This window comes from Ptychodera flava, unplaced genomic scaffold (assembly GCF_041260155.1).
Source record: "Ptychodera flava strain L36383 unplaced genomic scaffold, AS_Pfla_20210202 Scaffold_33__1_contigs__length_2856901_pilon, whole genome shotgun sequence".
Classification (NCBI taxonomy): domain Eukaryota; kingdom Metazoa; phylum Hemichordata; class Enteropneusta; family Ptychoderidae; genus Ptychodera; species Ptychodera flava.
The window spans coordinates 1,329,537-1,349,374 of record NW_027248355.1 but is presented as its reverse complement, the minus strand read 5'-3'; the positions used below and the strand labels follow the sequence as shown (position 1 = coordinate 1,349,374).

The 19,838-nt window shown below is 37.6% G+C and overlaps 1 protein-coding gene across 1 annotated transcript; it reads right to left on the bottom strand.

Annotated features, from left to right (window-relative positions):
* Window positions 1-2,223: 2,223 nt before the first annotated feature.
* Window positions 2,224-19,479, bottom strand: LOC139127550 (serine-rich adhesin for platelets-like). The gene is made up of 4 exons (XM_070693457.1): window positions 19,348-19,479; window positions 10,030-10,274; window positions 6,089-7,203; window positions 2,224-5,686 (listed from the first exon to the last, which is right to left on the bottom strand). Exons 3-4 carry the CDS (start codon window positions 7,015-7,017, stop codon window positions 2,308-2,310), a joined length of 4,308 nt encoding a protein of 1,435 aa, XP_070549558.1. The 5' UTR covers window positions 7,018-7,203; window positions 10,030-10,274; window positions 19,348-19,479; the 3' UTR covers window positions 2,224-2,307.
* Between the last annotated feature and the right edge of the window lie 359 nt (window positions 19,480-19,838).

The following is a 19,838-nucleotide window of genomic DNA, read 5'->3' as shown; positions in this document are numbered from 1 at the left end:
TGTATTGCAGTGCATTGTGAAAAAAAATAAACTGTCAATTTACAAATTGCATTGCTCTTGAATGGTTTGTATATTTTACACAGCCCCACTTATTCTAATCATCAATACAGTGAATCAACTTTTCAATGGTATAGACATAATGTGAAACCTTATATAAAATCTAATTTGACTCTAGTTATGCATATTTTGATGACAAAGCTAAAATAATTATCACTTGTACTTCAAATTCCACAAGTCTAATAAAATATTTTGTGACAAAAATTTGTATGCAAGTGCATACAATACACTAATCTCAACACTTTGTTATCATGTCTCTGTTTAAGTAATAAGTTCATTTCTGTGCACTGTGAATGTTATAAATGTAATATGAAAGTAAGTACAACAGAGGTAACAATATCTAATGAAACTACATAAATGAGGACAGTCATTTTGGTCGTGGTTAAGGAATTGATTAAGAATTCTTGTAAAGTATAATATTCTAAGTGGAGTCTGGTGTTCTCGCAGATGTCATGGTTAATAAGGCTATAGCTGCGGCTGTAGCTGCTAGGAATTTCTTTTATCACTTGCAACTCCTGTACAAACTCCATTGAAATACTTGTACATGAAAATGTCAAAGCACTTCATGTTCTAGAAAGTGATGTTTATGATGATAGAAATAATTACACAGCCCTTCATACTTGTGGTCTACTAAAGTTAAATGTACCTCAGTGGACAAAAAATACATATAATTTAACTCTGTATTATGTAGCTGTAGATAGAGGAATGATGACGAATACAGAATGAATGGAATGGATCACTTTGTAATAACAACGGAGCTTAAATGATTTCTTTTGATAGGCAAAAGAGTTGTACCAAAAGGGCCCTACGGGAGTAGAAACTGTAGATAAAATAGAACAGTTGTTCTGCATAGTCACTGAGCACAATAAAAAGAGATTTTGAACCAAATATACAGTGATTGCAGTCGGAACATCAAACCACAATAGACACACACACAAAATGTTCCGCAATCCTGGCTTTACCAATAATTGATTCCAATGCATGAGCTTATGTACTTCAGCTGATCCTTTACCCTGAGATGCAAATCTTAGTGTTAAGTACAGCAACCTTATCCTGAGCTTCCATATCATTGGTGTTATAATTGTTGATTATGAGAAGGCATTTCATGAGAGGAAAATGTCATTCTTTTTTAGTCAAATAATGGTTATTTTTACATCGTGGAGGCTAGACTAAGGCACTAAGCGTAAGGGAACATATGTGTGTCCGTAAACAGGCCCTCGGAAAATAGGGTAGTTCAGGGAGGAAGGGTTTTAAATAGGTTCGGCACGTTACCGGAAAAACACATTTTTAATTTTGTCCTATGGTTGCCATTTACAACAATGCATCCTAAAAGATTATAGTCATATTGGCACATGTGCTGTGATAAAGATTCCATTCAAGTTAACACTAAACTCTTATTGTGTAAATAACGCAAAGATATGTCTAATTGTTTCAAGATTCCCATTTCATTGTTTTATGTACAATAAAAGCACTTATTTTAGCTCAAATACGCCTTGCAAAATACAAAATGCACTCCTCTCCAGGCCATTGCTCAAAAGTGCACTTAATAGCTTTGACAGACATGTATCAATAACATGCTGTCTTCCTGCCAAGATACAGTGATCATCTGGCATTGAGAAGGCACATCTCTAGTGTACTAAAGAATGTCAATAAAAGAGAACTTTGCACATTAACACCTACAAACTTCTGAAAATGTGTAAAAACTTTGCCACACACAACGTATTTGCACTTATGATAATGTGTTTGTGATTGTGATGACCTTAGAATTGGAGAATCGTTCATCAATCAGCCTAATTACGATATATATACATACTGGAAAGGAAGACTGAAGTATTCTTATTTTTACCTCTAACCATTGGAATTTATCAAGGTGTAAAGTTCAATAATTGATATCAGTATAAGCATGATTTGTTGGTCATTTTATTTTTTGTCTTTGTTTTTGTTTTTAATACCTGTACAGGTAAACATCGGTATAGTTTTACACCTGCAGTCAGAAGACATCCGGATAGTTTCATACATATGTTTTTGATCATTTGTACAAATGAACAAATATCCTATCTATATGATTAAATGAATATGAAAGCAATGATTAAATCAGTGTGGTAATAGAAACTTTAAATTAATCTTTATTGTTTGAACTTTGGATAGTTTGCAGCAAACATTTTCCTTTTAATCATGCAACTCCTCTTTGCTTTCCATTTTACTTTTTTCTGTTGTCAGTTGTAGTGACGGTAATGATGAAGCAGTATTTTACTGATTCGGAACGTCATCTTCAGAATTTAGATCATTTTGGACAGAATCATCCGATGAATCTTCACTGGCATTCTGCTGCACTGCTGGTGTTTTCCTGCAAGGTTTTGACACACGTTTTCCTCGCCGCAGCTTACATTTGCTTTTCCTTGATTCATGGGAGTCTTCTGTCTTCGCTTGTTTACCATTATTATTTTCCATTGGTGTTGATTGCGCCATTCCACATTGAGACTGGTCTTCAGCAAGTCTGGTTTGCATGCTGTACTGATAGCAAAAGCTGTTCGGTTTCGGCAAACAAAGTCTGTCACTACAGCTTGATGGCTGGGTTTGAGACTCTTGTTTTGGTACTTGATACCTCTCTTCACGGTCATGTTGAGTTTCTGAAGCAGTAAAAGGTTTCAAAACTGAAAAGCTATCACCCTCTCTCTCATTGTTCCTGTTGCATGTGTCATTTGACAAGGATATGGAAATTGATACGTCTTTCATGGTGCTGTCATTATTAGAAACAGAATGTGATCTACTGTTATGTTGCTGTAAGGTGTCACATGGCACTGAGTCCATCTCAGTAGAATCCACACTGGTTGAGGCATTGGAGTTGCATAATTTCTGAGACCCTAGTTCATCTTTGAAAGACGTTTCAGATGGGTCATCTGCTTCTGCATTCTGCTGATTAGAGGGGTGTGTTATTGCTGGTTTTAACAAAGAGTTTTCTTGTTGTATATGTAGTTTACTAGTAAGATTTTCTCTTTTATGTTGCTCACCAGTTTCCTCGCCATTGTCAATTACCATTGATGTTTGTGTCAGCATGGCATGTTCATTTTGGCCTACATCTCCAGTAACTCGGTTCTGCATGTCGTACTGCTGGCAAATACTGTTTGGCCACTGCTTGCGATTTGTAGTAGAAATACAACTTCTAGACAACATGGATGGCAATACGTTTGGCACTTTATTTGTGTCACGCCTTTTCTCTTTGTTTTCTGAAGAAGGGAAAGGCTTTGGAAGCAACAGGCTATCACCATTTCTATCATTGTTCCCATAGCATGATGGTTGGCACATGGAACTGAATTGCGGCACATTTTTGTGTGTGATATTATGATCAGACGTAGTGTTTATTTTTCTTGTCTTTTGGGGAGAGGATTCACGCTGCAATTTGTGACTTTCCTGCCCATTTAGTTGCTCTGACTTCAATGTATTTGTGGCTACATCCTTACGTTTTGTAGAGTTCTCCAACTGATATGAATCTAGATCATCTTGGACAGAATCATCTGACAAATTGTCATTAGAATTCTGCCGAACGGCTTGTCTTTTCCTGCCAGGGTTTGACACAGGTTTTCCTCGACGCAGCTTGCATGTATTTTTCCTCAATCCTTGATTCCTACCTTCACAGTTATGTTGACTTTCTGTAGCAGTAAAGGGTTTCAAGCTATCAGTTTCCCTCTCACTGTTACTTTTACATGTGTCATTTGACAAGGATACGCAAATCGCTACATCTTTCTTGGTACTGTCATTATCAGAAACAGAATGTGGTGTACTGTTATGTTCCTGTAAGGGTGCATGTTGCAGGTTGTCATATGGCCCTGAGTCCATCTGAGTTGAATCAACAGTGGTTGATGTGTTGGAGACGCACCATTCCAGAGGCCCTAGAACATCTTCGAAAGAAGTGTCAGATGACTCATCTGCTACTGTATTCTGCTGATTAGAGGGATGTGTTATTACTGGTTTGAGCAAAGTGTTCTCATGTTCTAGCCTACTTGTAGGTTTCTCTCTTTTAGGGTGCTCACCCTTTTCCATCACCATCGAAGTTTGTGTCAGCATAGCAGGTTCATTTTGGCCCACATCTCCAGCAACTCTGTTCTGCATGTTGTACTGGTAGCAAATGCTGTTTTGGCACTGCTTGCAATGACTACCAGGAATATTACTGCCGGATGACATGGATGGCAATTCCTGGTCTGTTTTTTGAATTTTGTTTTTGCTTTTCTCTTTGTTTTCTGAACATGTGAAAGGTTTTGGAAGCAACATGCTATTATCATCTCTGTCACTGTTTCCATTGCATGATGGTTGATACAAGGAATTTGATGTAGGCACATTTTTGTGCGTGATGTTATGATCAGGAGTATACTTTATTTTACTTGTCTTTAGGGGAGATGATGCACGCTGCAATTTGTGACTTTCTCGCCCATTTAGTTGCTCTGGGTTTATCGCATTTATGCCAAAACTCTTACGTTTTGTAGAGTTCTGAGACAAATCTAGATCTTCTTGGAAAGAATCATCTGATGAATCTTTATTGGCATTCTGCTGAACTGTTGGTCTTTTTCTGCAAGATTTTGACACATGTTTTATTCGTCGCAGCCCACATACTTTTCTCCTTGATTCATAGAAGTCTTCTCCTTTGGCTTGTCGAGCATTGTTAATTGCCATTGGTGTTGAATGCGGCATTCTGCATTCACGCTGCAATTTGTGTCTTTCCTGCCCATTTAGTTGTTCTGACTTCATCGCATTTGTGGCAACATTTTTACGTTTTGTAGAGTTCTCCAACTGAGAGGAATGTAGATCATCTGGGAGAGAATCATCGGATGAATCTTCACTGGCATTCTGCTGAACTGCTAGTGTCTTCCAGCGAGGTTTTGACAAACGATTTCCTCGTCGCAGCTTACATTTGCTTTTCCTTGATTCATTGAAGTCTTCTGCCTTGTTAGCAGTATCGATTGCCATTTGTGTTGAATGCGCCATTCCACATTGAGACTGGTCTTCAGCAAGTCTGCTTTGCATGTTGTACTGATAGCAAGAGCTGTTTGGTTTCTGCAGACATGGTGTATCACTACTGCTCGATGGCTCATTTTGAGATTCTTGGTTCGGCACTTGGTTCACATCTTCACAATTATTTAGCGTTTCTGTAACAGTGAAAGGTTTCAAAAGAGAAACGCTATCATTTTCCCCTCCATTTTTGTTGTCACACGTTTCATTTGACAAGCATATGCAAATCGATACATCTCTTCTGATGATGTCATTATCAGAAACATTATGTCTTGCACTGTTATGTTGCTGTAAGGGCGCATGCTGCAAGTTGTCACATGGCCCTGAGTCCATGTGAGTTGAATCAAGAGTGGTTGATGTGTTGGAGGCGCACCATTCCAGAGGCCCTAGAGCATCTTCGAAAGAAGTGTCAGGTGACTCATCTGCTACTGTATTCTGCTGATTAGAGGGGTGTGTTATTACTGGTTTGAGCAAAGTGTTCTCATGTTGTAGCCTACTTGTAGGTTTCTCTCTTTTAGGTTGCTCACCCTTTTCCATCACCATTGAAGTTTGTGTCAGCCTAGCAGGTTCATTTTGGCCTACATCTCCAGCAACTCTGTTCTGCATGTTACACTGGTAGCAAATGCTGTTTGGCCACTGCTTGTTACCTGTCTGAGTAATATACTGATATGGGCCTTGATCTGCAACAAGTCTGTTTTGTGCGTTATGCTGATAGCAAAAGCTGTCAAGCTTTAGTGGAAAATTTGTGCCACTATAGCTCGATGGCCAATATTCTTGGTTTAGCACTGGATTACTTGCTTCACAGTTGTCTTTTGTGTTTTCAGGAGTGAAAGGTTTTAGAGATGATAAACTATCTTCTTCTCTTTCATCATTTCGAATACATGTGGACAAGCTATGATTGAGGGTATCATACTTCTTGGAAGTGTCATCATAAGAAAAAGAATGTGAATTACTGTTACTATGATGCAATTCGTGCTGTAATTCATCACATTTCCGCTGTGTTTGCTCTGAGCTCATCTGTGTAGACATAATCTGTGTAGACATAATACTTTCCATGGGGGTTGCGTTCTCTAGCCCCCGAGGCTGTAATTGTTCTTCTAAAGAACAAACTGATGCATGTTCTTCGTCTAGATTCTGTTGAACTGCTGGTCTTTTTCTTGAAGGTGCCATCAAAGACTTCTTTCTTTGTCGCTTACTTGAATTTTTCCTTGATATATCAAGGTCTTCTTTTTTGGTTGGTTCACCATCATCTGCTTTGGATTGTACATGTGTAACAGTCACCTTTGGTGTTAATGTTTGTGCCCTGTGTTCATTCTGGACTTGATCTCCAGCAACTCTGTTTTGCAGGCTGTCCTGGTGGCAAAATCTGTCAGGTGTCTGTAGGCAATTTGTAAGATTACTGCTAATTTGCAACTGGTCGGGTTGTTGGTCTGCCACCACCTGCAGATTTCTCACATCACAATTCTGTTTGGTTCCTTCAGAGATGCTAGGGCTTGGAAGACACGAGCTGTCAGTATCTCTTTCACCATAGACATTATATGGCGGATTAGATACGGCATGAGAAACGGTATCATCAGAACCATAACCGGATTTTCTTGTGGATTTTGAAAAGGATGCATGCTGAACATTGTGTTCTTTGCTCTCATTTACAGGTTCTGACCTCATCCGATCTGAGACAGTACAGTTTGAGGCACCAAAGTTTTCTAGCTCCTGACTCTCTGTCTCATAGTCAGAAGATTCATCCGATAGATCATGTTCATTTTCATTCCGGTGAACCACATGCTTTCTTCGTAAAGGCTGTGTCACAGGCTTTCCTCGATGTAACTTACAGTTTATCTTTCTTGGTTCATTACAGTCCTCCTTTTGTGTTTGTCTCTCATCGCCAGTCGCCACCGATGTTGATAATGTGATGGTCTCCTTATTTTGGGCTTGATCTTCAGCAAGTCTGTTCTTCATGCTGCAATGGTAGTGAAAACTCTTTGGTGCCACTACTCCTCAATAGCAACTGGTCAAATTGTTAGCTTGTCAAAGATTCTGTTTTTATTGTTCTCTATGCTTTCTTCATTACCAAAATATCTTAGAAGATGCAGGCTACCAGTCTTTCAAGATTTCACAGTGCCTCCTGAATGTCAATGCTCTTACCTGTAAGAGACACACAGATGTTGATCAAAACTCAATATCGCTGGTACATCTTTTATAACTAAGGCTTAACTAAGGCTTGAATGATGTTAGAGTAGTATTATGAAGGTCAATTGACAAAAAAGACTTGAAGCAGACAAATGAATTTGAATGATTTGAATGTCACTTTTGTAATATACTCCAATATGAGACACAGTTGTATTAAAATGGTGCTTTCAGTACTACTTTTCTAGGTAGTGAGGCAGGCATTTGAGTGACAATAACATTGTCTTCGCAGAGCAGAGAAAATGTGTTGGAAAAAGATACACAAAGACTGGGATTACATATTGTCTATATCGAGACAGACATTGATTCTTATAAGCAAATATTTAAATGAACACTTGCTGGTATGTGGACCAGTGTCAATGTGCAAGAGTTCAGTAGTGTAGATCTTCTGTCCACTTTCTCTCGTCCCCCATCTACTTGTTTTTCAAATTCAGATGCAAAAACTCTTTTGTCCCTCCTATTTGTCAAATGGCTAGTTCACTTATCAAATTAAAATATTTGGTGCTGTCAAACATCTTAACACTGGATTTTATCATCTATATTATCTCCCGAACTGAGGAAGACTCCCATTTAGAAACGCTTTGGCAACAATGATACCACGATCATATGATATAGCCACGGAAGAGAGATATTTCCAATATAGGTACAGGCACAATGCTCTAAGTATCAGTGTCAGCATTTTTTTTTCTTTCTCAAATAGCAAATATTCAGCCTACCGACGCACAATGATACTGTTGACACTCAAAAGGGTGAGTTGTTTATCACCTTTATCTCTGAGCAAATTGGCTAACTGTGAAAAACTGTCAAGGGAGAACAGACTAAAATCACATAAACAGTCAATGTCAATAATTACAAATGTTAGAACCAGGGATTGAGGACTCCCCTTTTATCAATGCTGTACACCGTACATGCTGTGCCAACAAACTGAATGTTTAAACTGGTCATTAGACTGATAAGAAGTCATATAAACTTGAAGACTTTATCAATTACTGACTACAGAAATGTAGCCTGTTGCGCTAACATGCAAACCTTGTCTTCAAACAATTTCAATTTTTATTACAATTTTGTGAAGTAAAATACAAATCTTTAAGCGTGTAAGGAAATAGGGCTACTTTGTAGACATTTTAAGACATATTAAAACATATTTAAGACATACTAAGCCGTCGCTTACTGTGCCACAATCTTACATATAAAAAGAGTCACATTTCATTCCTTCCTCAAAATTATTCACAACAAGTAATTTGTTTTTGCAGTTACTTCTCATTGAAAGCAAATGTCTTTCACACTAAATGCTGTAAACTTCCTTGATAGCCATGATTGCCGCACATATACCAAGTTCATGTAGACGCTATTTATCATTCAAGCTGCAATACCATTTTAACCAAATTTTACAATCTGTGACAGTTCTAATACGTCGCCAAAAAGTCCTGGTATGCATGACTCAGGATCTTCAAATTTTTGTCAGTACATTCAGTCATACCATGCATATCTGAAATTTTGCATCCAACTTATAGGGACATAAGCTGTAACTTGTGGCAAGTTTTTCAGTATTCTGCTTCTGTATATAATATAATACCGTGCCTGACCCTAATCCGTTTGTCATGCTGAAATTTTGAGTATTCTTTTTGTCAACACAGCTTGTATGTGTGTAGTGATCATTGTTTATTGTTTACAAATGAATTCTAGTCCGCACTTGAATACAATTTGCAACAATGACAATGGAGATTATACTCACATGGGTTGTGTTGTTGATATGCTAAATACTTGGCATTAAATTACAGTTTAGGGATTCGATGCAGAAAGTGTAGGGAAATCACAAAACAAAGGTTCTGAAAAAATAGCCTAAAGAGACAGCTTATGGAGCTTTATTGAAGATTAGTTTGTGTGAAAACAAAATCTTTGGCAATGTATTATTGGGTAGTCGATGTTTGATTAATGAATGTAAAAGGTTCATCATGATGATGATCAAAATGTCCTGTGAAATTGATAAGCAGGCTAGTGGCATTAGGAACGGAACTAAGAGGACAAAGTCCACTTCAATAATTACTAGTCTGTAATAATAATAGTAGTGTTGATTCCTATGTTGAAGAAGTTGAACGCATGTGTGCCATGGTATATCCTGCTTGAACAAAATTTGAAATAGACTGATTAAGTTTTATCCAAGACCCAACTGTACTTGGTACTAAATAATAAGTTGTCACGATGGATTACTGGACTATGTTGCAAAAGAAAATGGTTAGAAACGAATTAAGTGCAGTCTGCCAATATGTATTAGTCTGCTGAATAGCTGTTGACATAAGACAAATACATGCAATGATGTTCTTGCAGTATATTACCCAAATGGCGGAATACATTGCCTGTACCCAAGAGATAATACTAATCCTTTAACGAATATCTCTCGTCTTTCATTCAAAAAAAGAATGACACTATATGTGTTGTAGCCATGTAATCTGTAATATTATGACGGGCGACAGCTTAAGGTGACAATAAAAGACAAAGATCGGGGAAAAGATAGACATAAGCATTTACTGTATTTTGCTGTCCAATTATTTAGGTCTAAGTACGTGTCCTTTATGGGTGGCAATCCCTGTTGCAATTCCAGTTGAAGTTAGTACTTCCACAAGGGTTAAAGATGTGACATTCGACATTCAGTTGTGAATTTAAGACTACAGCCTGACGGTATCTACTCATGTTTTCTGTTTTGTATCATTTGAAACATCACAGTGACAATAGAGGACATACAGGCAATACACTATTTCAATGATATTTACATGTAAGTCTCACCTTCTTTTAATGAGTAATTTCTGGAGGTCGAACAGCACAGACTCTGAATACTTCCAAAGTCACATCGATTCGGTGTAGAAGCTGCACACACTTCATTGTCCTCTGGATGAAACGCAGAGGAAGGCACAGTTGTGATGACAGGCCAGCGTCATGCAGCATAAGACAATTGTATGTGACTGAGGGAAAAGATGTATTAAGACTGTTCTGTTGTATCGTACCAGTTATTACTCGCATAGGAACACAATCTGAAAAACAAAGTTAGTACAATGAGAAACGCGTATAATCTCCTCTTTCAAAAAAAACTGTGACAGCCCTTTTCAAAATTTGATTTACATTCACTTGTTCAAATCTCAACAATTGATTTAAGGTAGAGTTCGTCTCGGGGACACAAGTTTAAACTCTCAAACTTTTACAATTCTTTTCTGATATACCACTTGTAGTGTGGGCGGTTCATTTTAAAGATCTTGGTATAAGAAAACTTTTCACCGGCTTAGTTTTTTCAAAAATCGATATTTTATTTCTTCTCCATAGAGTTAACACAGGAATGGCGGCCATTTGAATTAAAAATATCAGTAAATGTTGGGTCATTTTCCCCTAGTGCCAAAATTTGAACGATGACCCCGATTTCGATTCTTGATTTTGAAAGAGAATGGTTGAATGATTCCTCAAGGAAAGTATGGGCAAAAGTTTAAGTCTTTCACTTTCGAGGCGTGAACTACCTTAAGTGCGGAAGATGACAGGCTGTGACATTACCGTGCAGGGTTTTTTGGTATTGTCGATCACTTAGTAGTATTTGGATGTTGAGGGTTGCAAGGAAGACCAGTGGCAGCGAGTACTAAAAATCTAATATGATACTTTATTCCACTATACACTATAGAACAGTATAAAGGCTAATGACTAGCTGAAGACTAACTAGTACATGGGGTCCCCAGAGGGATATACATGGCCTAATAAATAGTAATGACAGCTCATGAATGACATATTATTATGACGCATTCCTCCCTCCCTATTTTGCAGGAGACAGGGAGTCTACATTACTAGTACGGTAAAATCATTCAGCAAATCAGCAAATGAACATAAGATAATAAAAATACTAATACCACTGAACCTAGAATAATGCACGTGACAATAAACTACTGTCTAACAGCAACCTGGGCAAACACCATTACCATAAGGGTTTATCATTCAACAACAAATATGCATCTCTGAAAACAGTATACATCAGGTCATCACATCCATTTCACTAAGCTATTCATGCACTTCACTCACTACCGTACATCTGAACTCCGCGTTTGTGACAATGCGTCTGCATTTATATTTTCACTGTCATTTTATATTAAAATCTTAAACAAAGACTGCATTCACAAATATTGGGGAGCCTGGAGGAATTCTGGGGGATTTGAAAATTTTGGGGTAGTAGAGGAAAACAACCAGCAGGCCTTGCATAGGGGCAGAAGCTGCAGTATTGATAAGTTTTTCAATATGTCTATGCTCTGTGTCAAATACAGTTTTTTGGTGTGATCCTATGGGATGCTGAAACACAATATTCAATTTGTTAACAAAGCCTGCATATGTATACACTATTGGTGATTATTGACTGAGAGTCCACACTGAAATTCATTTGTCAATGATACAAATGCACAGTACACATACTCAGGCTGTGTTGGCAAGCTGAATACTGGAGAGTTCAACATGCTACAAGGAGAACAAGAACACAGTTTTATGAACTGAACAAAAATTTTGTCAAAATTATCAAAGTGAATACAGCTACAGCCCTGCTACTGCCTATGGGCGGTGTCCCTGTCACTACATACCAGCAGAGACAGTGATAGCTCTTACTCTGTCTGATGTATTTGAAGAAGAGCTTGTGTCATACGACGCTCAAGACAGTGATACTTGTACACAAGATCAGGTCGGAAAGCAACACATAGAAGACCAATAGAATTGACCGTTACATGTCCCAATAGGCAATTGCCAAATGGGGTCGATAGGTGTGTCACTATTCACAAAACTGTCGACACAACTGTCGTAAACAAAACAGTGCTTCTCCTTGAATGTAATGCTACTGTTTACTTCTATGTAATCTGTATTTGTCACTTTATTATGAATACATTGTCCAAACAGTAAAATACAGATGTGAATGATCATTAGATATGCTTAACTTGATTTTTTAGACATAGTCATTGTTTCAACATCATTTTTGTAGTGATTTTTTAAAATCATGTTGAAATGTTTTAAACTTGTTAATAATCACAAAGCCTGAGTATTAATGTGCATCACTCTTATGATATACAGACATTTTGATGTATATTAAATACAACTGATTACAATATAAGTGTAGATATAACATATGCATATTGTGTTGATAGGCTGAATACTGAATAATTCAACATTATAAGATGTAAAACAAGAGATTGAACTTAATACAAAAAGGTTTCCTACTACTCTACTAAACCGTATGTTCCTCTACTTTGTCATCATAATGACAAAAAATCTGCACTAATTCCCATGGTCAGATGTGTCTGCATCACAAATGCATTATTATAGTCTAGTAAAGTCCGAACTGGCGATGAAGCTAAAGCACCTGTAAACTTATTGAAATCCACCCCTCCACTACCCCCAAAATTTTCGAATCCCCCTTGATTCCTCCAGCCCCCCTCCCTCACCGATTTTTGTGAACGCAGCCTTATAGTATGACAGTGGGTATTTGTGGGTTGATACTAGTAATGTCCTACGGGAACAAAAACGTGTAATCCTAATAGCCGGATTTGTACTGTTATTAATTTTGTATTTCATACAGAGGCAGCATATTTTTGCTTTCTGTTAAAAGATTAGTTTTGATTAATCCGATCACACTGGCAATTACAATCCAGAGATATCAAAACATAATGTTTTCTTGGGTTGTACAAATGTAATTTCAACATCGGGTCAAATATGTTTTTAATTTGCCCTGATGGACTTAGCATGTAACATTTATGCATGTTCCTCTTTATGCATGTTATGCATGATTTACGATGCCGGTATTTTACCGAAAAATATGCCTTATTACATATTGCCGATCAAAAATAAACATTGTTCAGTCAAGCATATTGTTTTAAGTTTTTATTACATATGGTGAAAAAGTTGCATCGGTTCCTATTATATAAATGATGAATTACTTTGGCTGATTCCTGTTAAGCTCTAAGAGCTTAACTTAGAATTTCAACTGTGGAATAGCTAATGTTTTCCGACCTTTTTCTGTTAATTTGAAAACGGATAACACTTTTAAACTCATAGTCGTCATGGTTTGGGTTTTTTACAAAGAATGGGCCACACTCATGCCTTTATAAATGCACGCTGACATTTTGTCGCATGAGAAAATATGTTGGCGTGTATATTCACATTGCAGTACATTTTCATCGTACCTGTTGAAAATAAAACCCACTCTTAAATTCGAAAAGACATCTGAGAATGCTTGTGTACATGTTGGCTTCACTGAGTGTATAAGGAAACCATGAACAATTTATGTCTAGTGGCCTCATCAATTTACGATTCAAAGTGACACATGTACGTGATAGGACAATGTCTGGATCCGTGTGCTAGGGTTGGATAAGTTTAGATGTGAATAGACACAATCTATTGATTGTTAAGTATGCATGAAAGCTGTCTGCGGTGGCTGAAGGAGACGTGTAGTACAACCAAGCTATGAAGCTAAAAATAACCTGTTTACGAAACTAGAAAAGGTCAGAGGTGCTCCTATTGTGGTATCCGACAAATTTCACTTCTAACTTTACTGCCTGGTCCAAATATGACGATGTTGTCATAAATGACTACAAACAAATAGTAATTGAACAACACTGATTTGCAAACTTAAAACAATATGCTCGACTGAACAATGTATATTTTGATCGTCATTGCAGCTTAATTAACTGTGTAAGGCATAACAAGCCATGACGGTCACTTAAAACCTTGATTAACCTATCGGGTACAAAAAAGTTCAACAGTGCAGCATCTTCAAAGCTGTATTCTTTGAATAAGGCTGTCAATAATGCAAACCATACAAAACATTTGAACGAATCAAAGGAAAATTAGTATCATTAACATCATACTAAAGGTAAGGCTGCGTTTACAAATATTGGTAAGGGAGCTTGAGGAATATCGATTGAAATATTACAAGAAATATTACAAACATAAAATTCTGATACTTTTTAGTATTTTTGAAATTTGTCTTAACTCTAATCTCTTGTTTTAAATCTTAATATGTCGAAATAATAAGTTTTCATCCTATTAACATGATGTACATGTGTTATGTAATGCACTTAGTTTTGCTGTCAGTTGCATTTCATGTACATCGAAGTGTCAATATATCATAAGACTGCTGATACACAGGCTGTGTGAATAAGTTTAAGGCATATAATTTTAACATAATTTAACTAAAAAAAGATATTGAAACACGATTCGGTATTGAAAAACATCAAGTTTAATTACCTACTTATCATTCACATATTGCTGCCCTCTATTGACAATGTATTGATTGTAAAATGACAAATACACAGAGCCATAAACAGTCGAAGTAAACTGTACCATGACATTCAAGGACATGTAGATGTACTCTTTTGTGTACCATAGTCAGCACTATTTTGTGAACATTGTCCCTTTTGGGCCATTGTTTATTGATAATTGTCACTTCTCCTGGTCTCCCGTTTTTTACTCTCTGGCCTTATCTTGTGCACAAGTATGTATCATGAGAGTCATATGACTCAAACTCTTCTTCAATTACTTTAGAGTCAGAGCTACATATCTCTGTCACTGCTGGTGTGTAGTGAAAATGACACTGCCTTTAGGTAATAGCAGGGCAGGAGTTGTATTAACTTTTATAATATTTAGAATTTATCTGTTCAGCGCTCTTCTTCTATATAGTCCCTACAGCATATTGAACAGTTCAGTTTTCAGCTTGCCAACACAGCCTGTTTATGGGTGTTGTGCATTCGTATCGCTAACAGTTACATGGCTCTCAGTATGGTTTCTAGCTAAATAATCATCTATAGTGTATACATGCACAGGCTTTGTTGACAAACTGAATATTGTGTGTTTCAACATGCTGTTGGGAGACAGCAAGAAACTGTGTTTGATACATTGCACACTAATATTGAAAAACCCGAAAATTTTCAAATCCCCCTGAATTACCCCTACCATTAATTATGTGTGAATGCAGCCTACAAGAGAAAGGTCAACAAAAAGCTTAAAGAGAAGGATTGGAGTCAGATGACCTAGATCGGATTGCACGGCATTTTTTATTGCTATGACCTTTAAAGATGCTAAGATAAGAAGACACGTCAAAAGCTAATCGTTAGTATCGCATGTCATGACAACTCCCCCCGCCCAAGATAAACAATGCTGCCTGGTACTGTATGGTATATAACCTTTGGTCCGACCTCTCCGAACAAACAAAAAATAGCTAAAGGTTGAAAAATCTTTAGTTATAGTTTGCTATCACCCGGAATTCTCAGGTCAAGTGCAATACTTAGTCTAATGCGACCAGCAATATGTTGATCATATGATTTTTCATTCAGCCTGGCGTATCTAAATAGTAAAGGCTTGTTTCTCATACTGGGTCTCATTCAAAACGTGGCGACGCGTTTTTTTATTTTTGTTTACCTCATGAAATAGATGAGACAACCGACAGGAAAATCAAATCAGAAATGTTTAAATAAATGGTAATGTCGGTGTGATAACTTTTCAAAGTTCTACATTGTCCGTGTGTGATCCTACTATAAATAAATGTTACATTTTCTGCCATGTGTGACACGACACGCTCATATTTACATTTTTGTTAGAGTGAACATGAACAAATGGCTTACACAGCTAGTCTAGAAAGCGAGGATGAAAGACAAAATCTGTTCCCTTTTTGGACTGAGTATGTTTATGTGGGATCTCATATGAATACGGTATCAATGTGTGATATTTTTACCGGGTATTACATGATTTATATTACTTTTGCGACTACCACCTAATTTATCTAACCTCTCTGTCTACAACCATACGTTTCTATAACACCCACCTGACTCTTGACGAAGTACCAGCCGTTTGGAAAGTGTACGGCGTTTATAGTAGTTTCAAAACAACGTTTTACTCCCTTAGCCAATTCTGGAAGTATGATAACATTTATTGAATCGTTTGTTCGCAAATAGAATATTGGCGCAAGGCACGAAAATGTGACCATTTTGCTCGTTATCCTCTTCACCCCTTTTGAGTGCAATGACTTTTCCCGTAAGTTGAAAGCCGAATATTTTTGAGCTTCTTACAGTGTTCTCACCAGAAAAAAAATTTTGTGGGACATTTTGTCCCGCTGACCAAAAAAAAGCGGACAACGGATGATTTTAGTGAGACAATATATATGTTAAAAAAGTCAAACTGCAAATACGAACCTTATTCTATGCATGGAAAAAATAAAGGACTCAACAACTCATTCAACTTAACAACTTTTTTGTAAACATTCGGTGAACATATCAACTGATATTGAATATCAGTGCCTTTTAATGAAAAGTCTATGGGACTTTCGTTCTTTCCAGTGTGAAAGTCCATTTCGGGGCCCTCTACAATAACAGTAGTTGCTAGAGTGTCCAGCCGTTCAGCTCCCAGTTGATTCCTGTCATTAGTTACTTTTTTCGCACACTAAACCCCCTTTCACAACCAGCAGAAGGAACAGGCCAAGTCAGCATTTATTTAGATCAGGAAACATATCCCTATGATGTTTGTAAACAATCATCAACTTTTGACGTGAAATTTTGGTCGCCAGCCAAGGCTACAAATTTTGTCAATTGATTGAAGCATGGAAAAAAGACGTCCATGTTATCACGTATAAGTTCGCCTGGAATAATATATATACTTATCACATGCGCAAGCCAAGAATTGATAATTTTTTGCATAACAAGAGAACTTTCCTCCAACTATTCCACAGTTAAACCTCGGAACTACTTTTGGAATAATATTATCAATCGGCAGTGGGCCAGTTGTCGATCATTTCCAGTCGTTGGTACGAGTACTACTAGGTCGCATGGGCGAGGAACGGAGCAAATGCCTGATAACATCACACAACACTTATCTCCCGCGAAGTTTATACATGATTCCAAACATAGCAAAGACCTAAAAATTATCTCAGACAAAGTTGCGTTATTTTTCGAGAACAAAAATTCAATGAATCTCAACGGCGCGAACACAGTATAACGTCGTTCCCGTCAATACCCTGGTTGCCAAGCGGAAATCACAGTATAATGCTACCAGCTTCGAGTTCGTTGTTTTCGAAAAATGTTCATGTAATTCCTTAGGGATATACAAGCTTTACATTCTTGTGTTTTCGTAGTTCGGATTATTGTTGTCGTAGCCTATGAAAATATTTATCGTGCCCATGACGCCTCCAGCTTCCGCGAATTCCGTGGACATGTACCGGTATGCATGCAAGGCGAACACGTCCAGTGCGTCAGACTACCACAGTCTCGTGTGGTTCACGACGGCCGCTGTGTGGTATACGTAATGCATCCACACATCGGCCATCATGTATCGAATCACAAGTGACTGTGGCTTAAGTACGCCCTCTGACGGGTATTGCCTCCAGATTGCCTCGGTTTCAACCAGGAAGTGTAATTACTCGCGTCAATCATTTACGTCCATGGTGAAAAGTATTGGCTGTATGATACGGCCGGCCGGCCGTACGGCTGGCACCACGAAAGTTTATAATTTCAAAGGCGCGCCACTATTGGCGCGCACGCCCAAGAAATCCGCGACAAAACAGAAAAATACGCGAGAATGTCGCGGAATCGCGGCCTGGTGAGAACGCTGTTCTTACACAGGTATGGCCATATGGGTCATATTTGTACGGTGTTTTCAGCTTAAAGTCCATAACTCGTTGAATATCATATAGGGCAGAATTTGCGCGAAGTTGTAAACACCTTTGCGTCTAAAATATTTTGTTCAAATTTGAATTGTGTTATTTTCGTGCTCTCATTTCGGTATATACATTCAGTGGTGTAAAGCCCTTTCCGTAAAGTCTTTCAAATTTTTGTTTATGAATACAGTACATCACGTCCTCAATAGTGTCCTAAAAATGCCGTCAGCTTTTCTGTGGTATTTTGAAACTGGCAGGAAATTCTGAAGATATTCGTCCCTATACTGTGGGCATTCGAATGAACTTTTGCAACAAGGAAAACATCCAGCAAGATCACCTCATCAAATCTCCAGCAAAGAATCTTCTATGGCATATATTTAAAAGAGGGTGTCGGCTTAAACTCGTTTGTGAATGGATCTCTGATAGTTGCATATTTAACATTTGATAACAGCCAAATTTCATGTGGAAAATGTTTTGAATGTAGATTTTTCTGGTATTATAAATATTCTGAAAGCACAAAATGTGAAAGTAATTTTGCAATAGTTCTCGTTCTATTCCTGTTGCTGTGAAAACAGGTCGCTATTTACAGCTAAAAACTCAAGGAAGTCTTGAAATCCTATAAAATGTGGAACATGCAAATGGAAAATACGTCAAGATCTGTATTGCAAGTTAATTGTGACGATACCAAGGTACCTCTTAGCAATATAAATATTAGCAGAAGAATAATACCTCTGATCGATTGTCCTGTTTCAGTATAAAAATTTCACTTACATACATCTACAAGGGGTTTAAAGTCGTTAGTATGTGACATGAATACGACATAAACCCCTGGATCACAGCAAAGTATCGTAGGAATTCCCCTAACCTTAGTCGCGGTTGCTATGTGATAAAGGCTGCCCGATATTCCGCCCCTTTCAACTAGTCTGATACACTGTTTTTGTTCACAAAATTAACCCTAATTGTCTACATCTAAAGTAACATTACTGCATGTGTCAAACCTTGAAATTGTGTGCGCACTGGAGCACCTTTATTTGTATCCATCGATACAAGTATGAGCCAAGTCTTGTCCCTAGCGATGCCAGCTCTATAAATAGGTACAAGCCATTTTATAAACTGATCGACGCAGTCCACGCACACGGAAGAAAAATGCAGTTTCGTAAAACTATGTTCCTTTACACTAATTTGGTTGACGACAATCAAATGACGTAGAGTGCTTCTAAACATTCCAATAACATTCAATATACGATAAAGGGTGTTTTCGAATCCTATTTTAATGAGATTGACGACACTAAGTGCCGCAACTGTCTAATACGTCTGTATCTGTGTCTGATTCGAAGTATCGTATGGAATCTCCCTCATTCTAGTACGAAAAAAAATCCAATACAGATTACTAAGTTATACGTTTTTGGTTCTTTGCGAACTGTTACAAGGGCCAAGCAATGTCCCCAGCTTACCTTAACTACTCGCAATTCCGGAAATACTTATCGCAGCTTAAGAACGAATGTCTTCCGAGTCCCTTTCTTCTCTGCATTTATTGCGGTCTACGTGGTACTAGACTTCTTTTATTCTGTTACCCCTCTAATACCACTTCTTATACTACTATTGTTGGGGGTGTCAGCTTCTCTTCCTGTACTGACTTATGTGCGATAATTGTCCACTGCTATGGTTTCTGATTTTTTTTTCAAAAAAGCAATATAGTGTCTCTTACAGTTTTTCAGCTGGTAAACTGTCATGCTACGTTTTCTCCTTTTGTGTTATGAACTCTTAGAATTTTAAATCACAAAGTTCAAACTTCGACCATCATACACCCCTCAGTATGTCAACCTAGTAGTTTCGGTCGTTTGTTTGTTTGTTTGTTTGTATTTTAACCAGTTAAGATCTGAAATGTCTCTCTTCATGTGACATTAATGACCTTTTTCAATGGTGAAGCAATATTTCTTCCTCT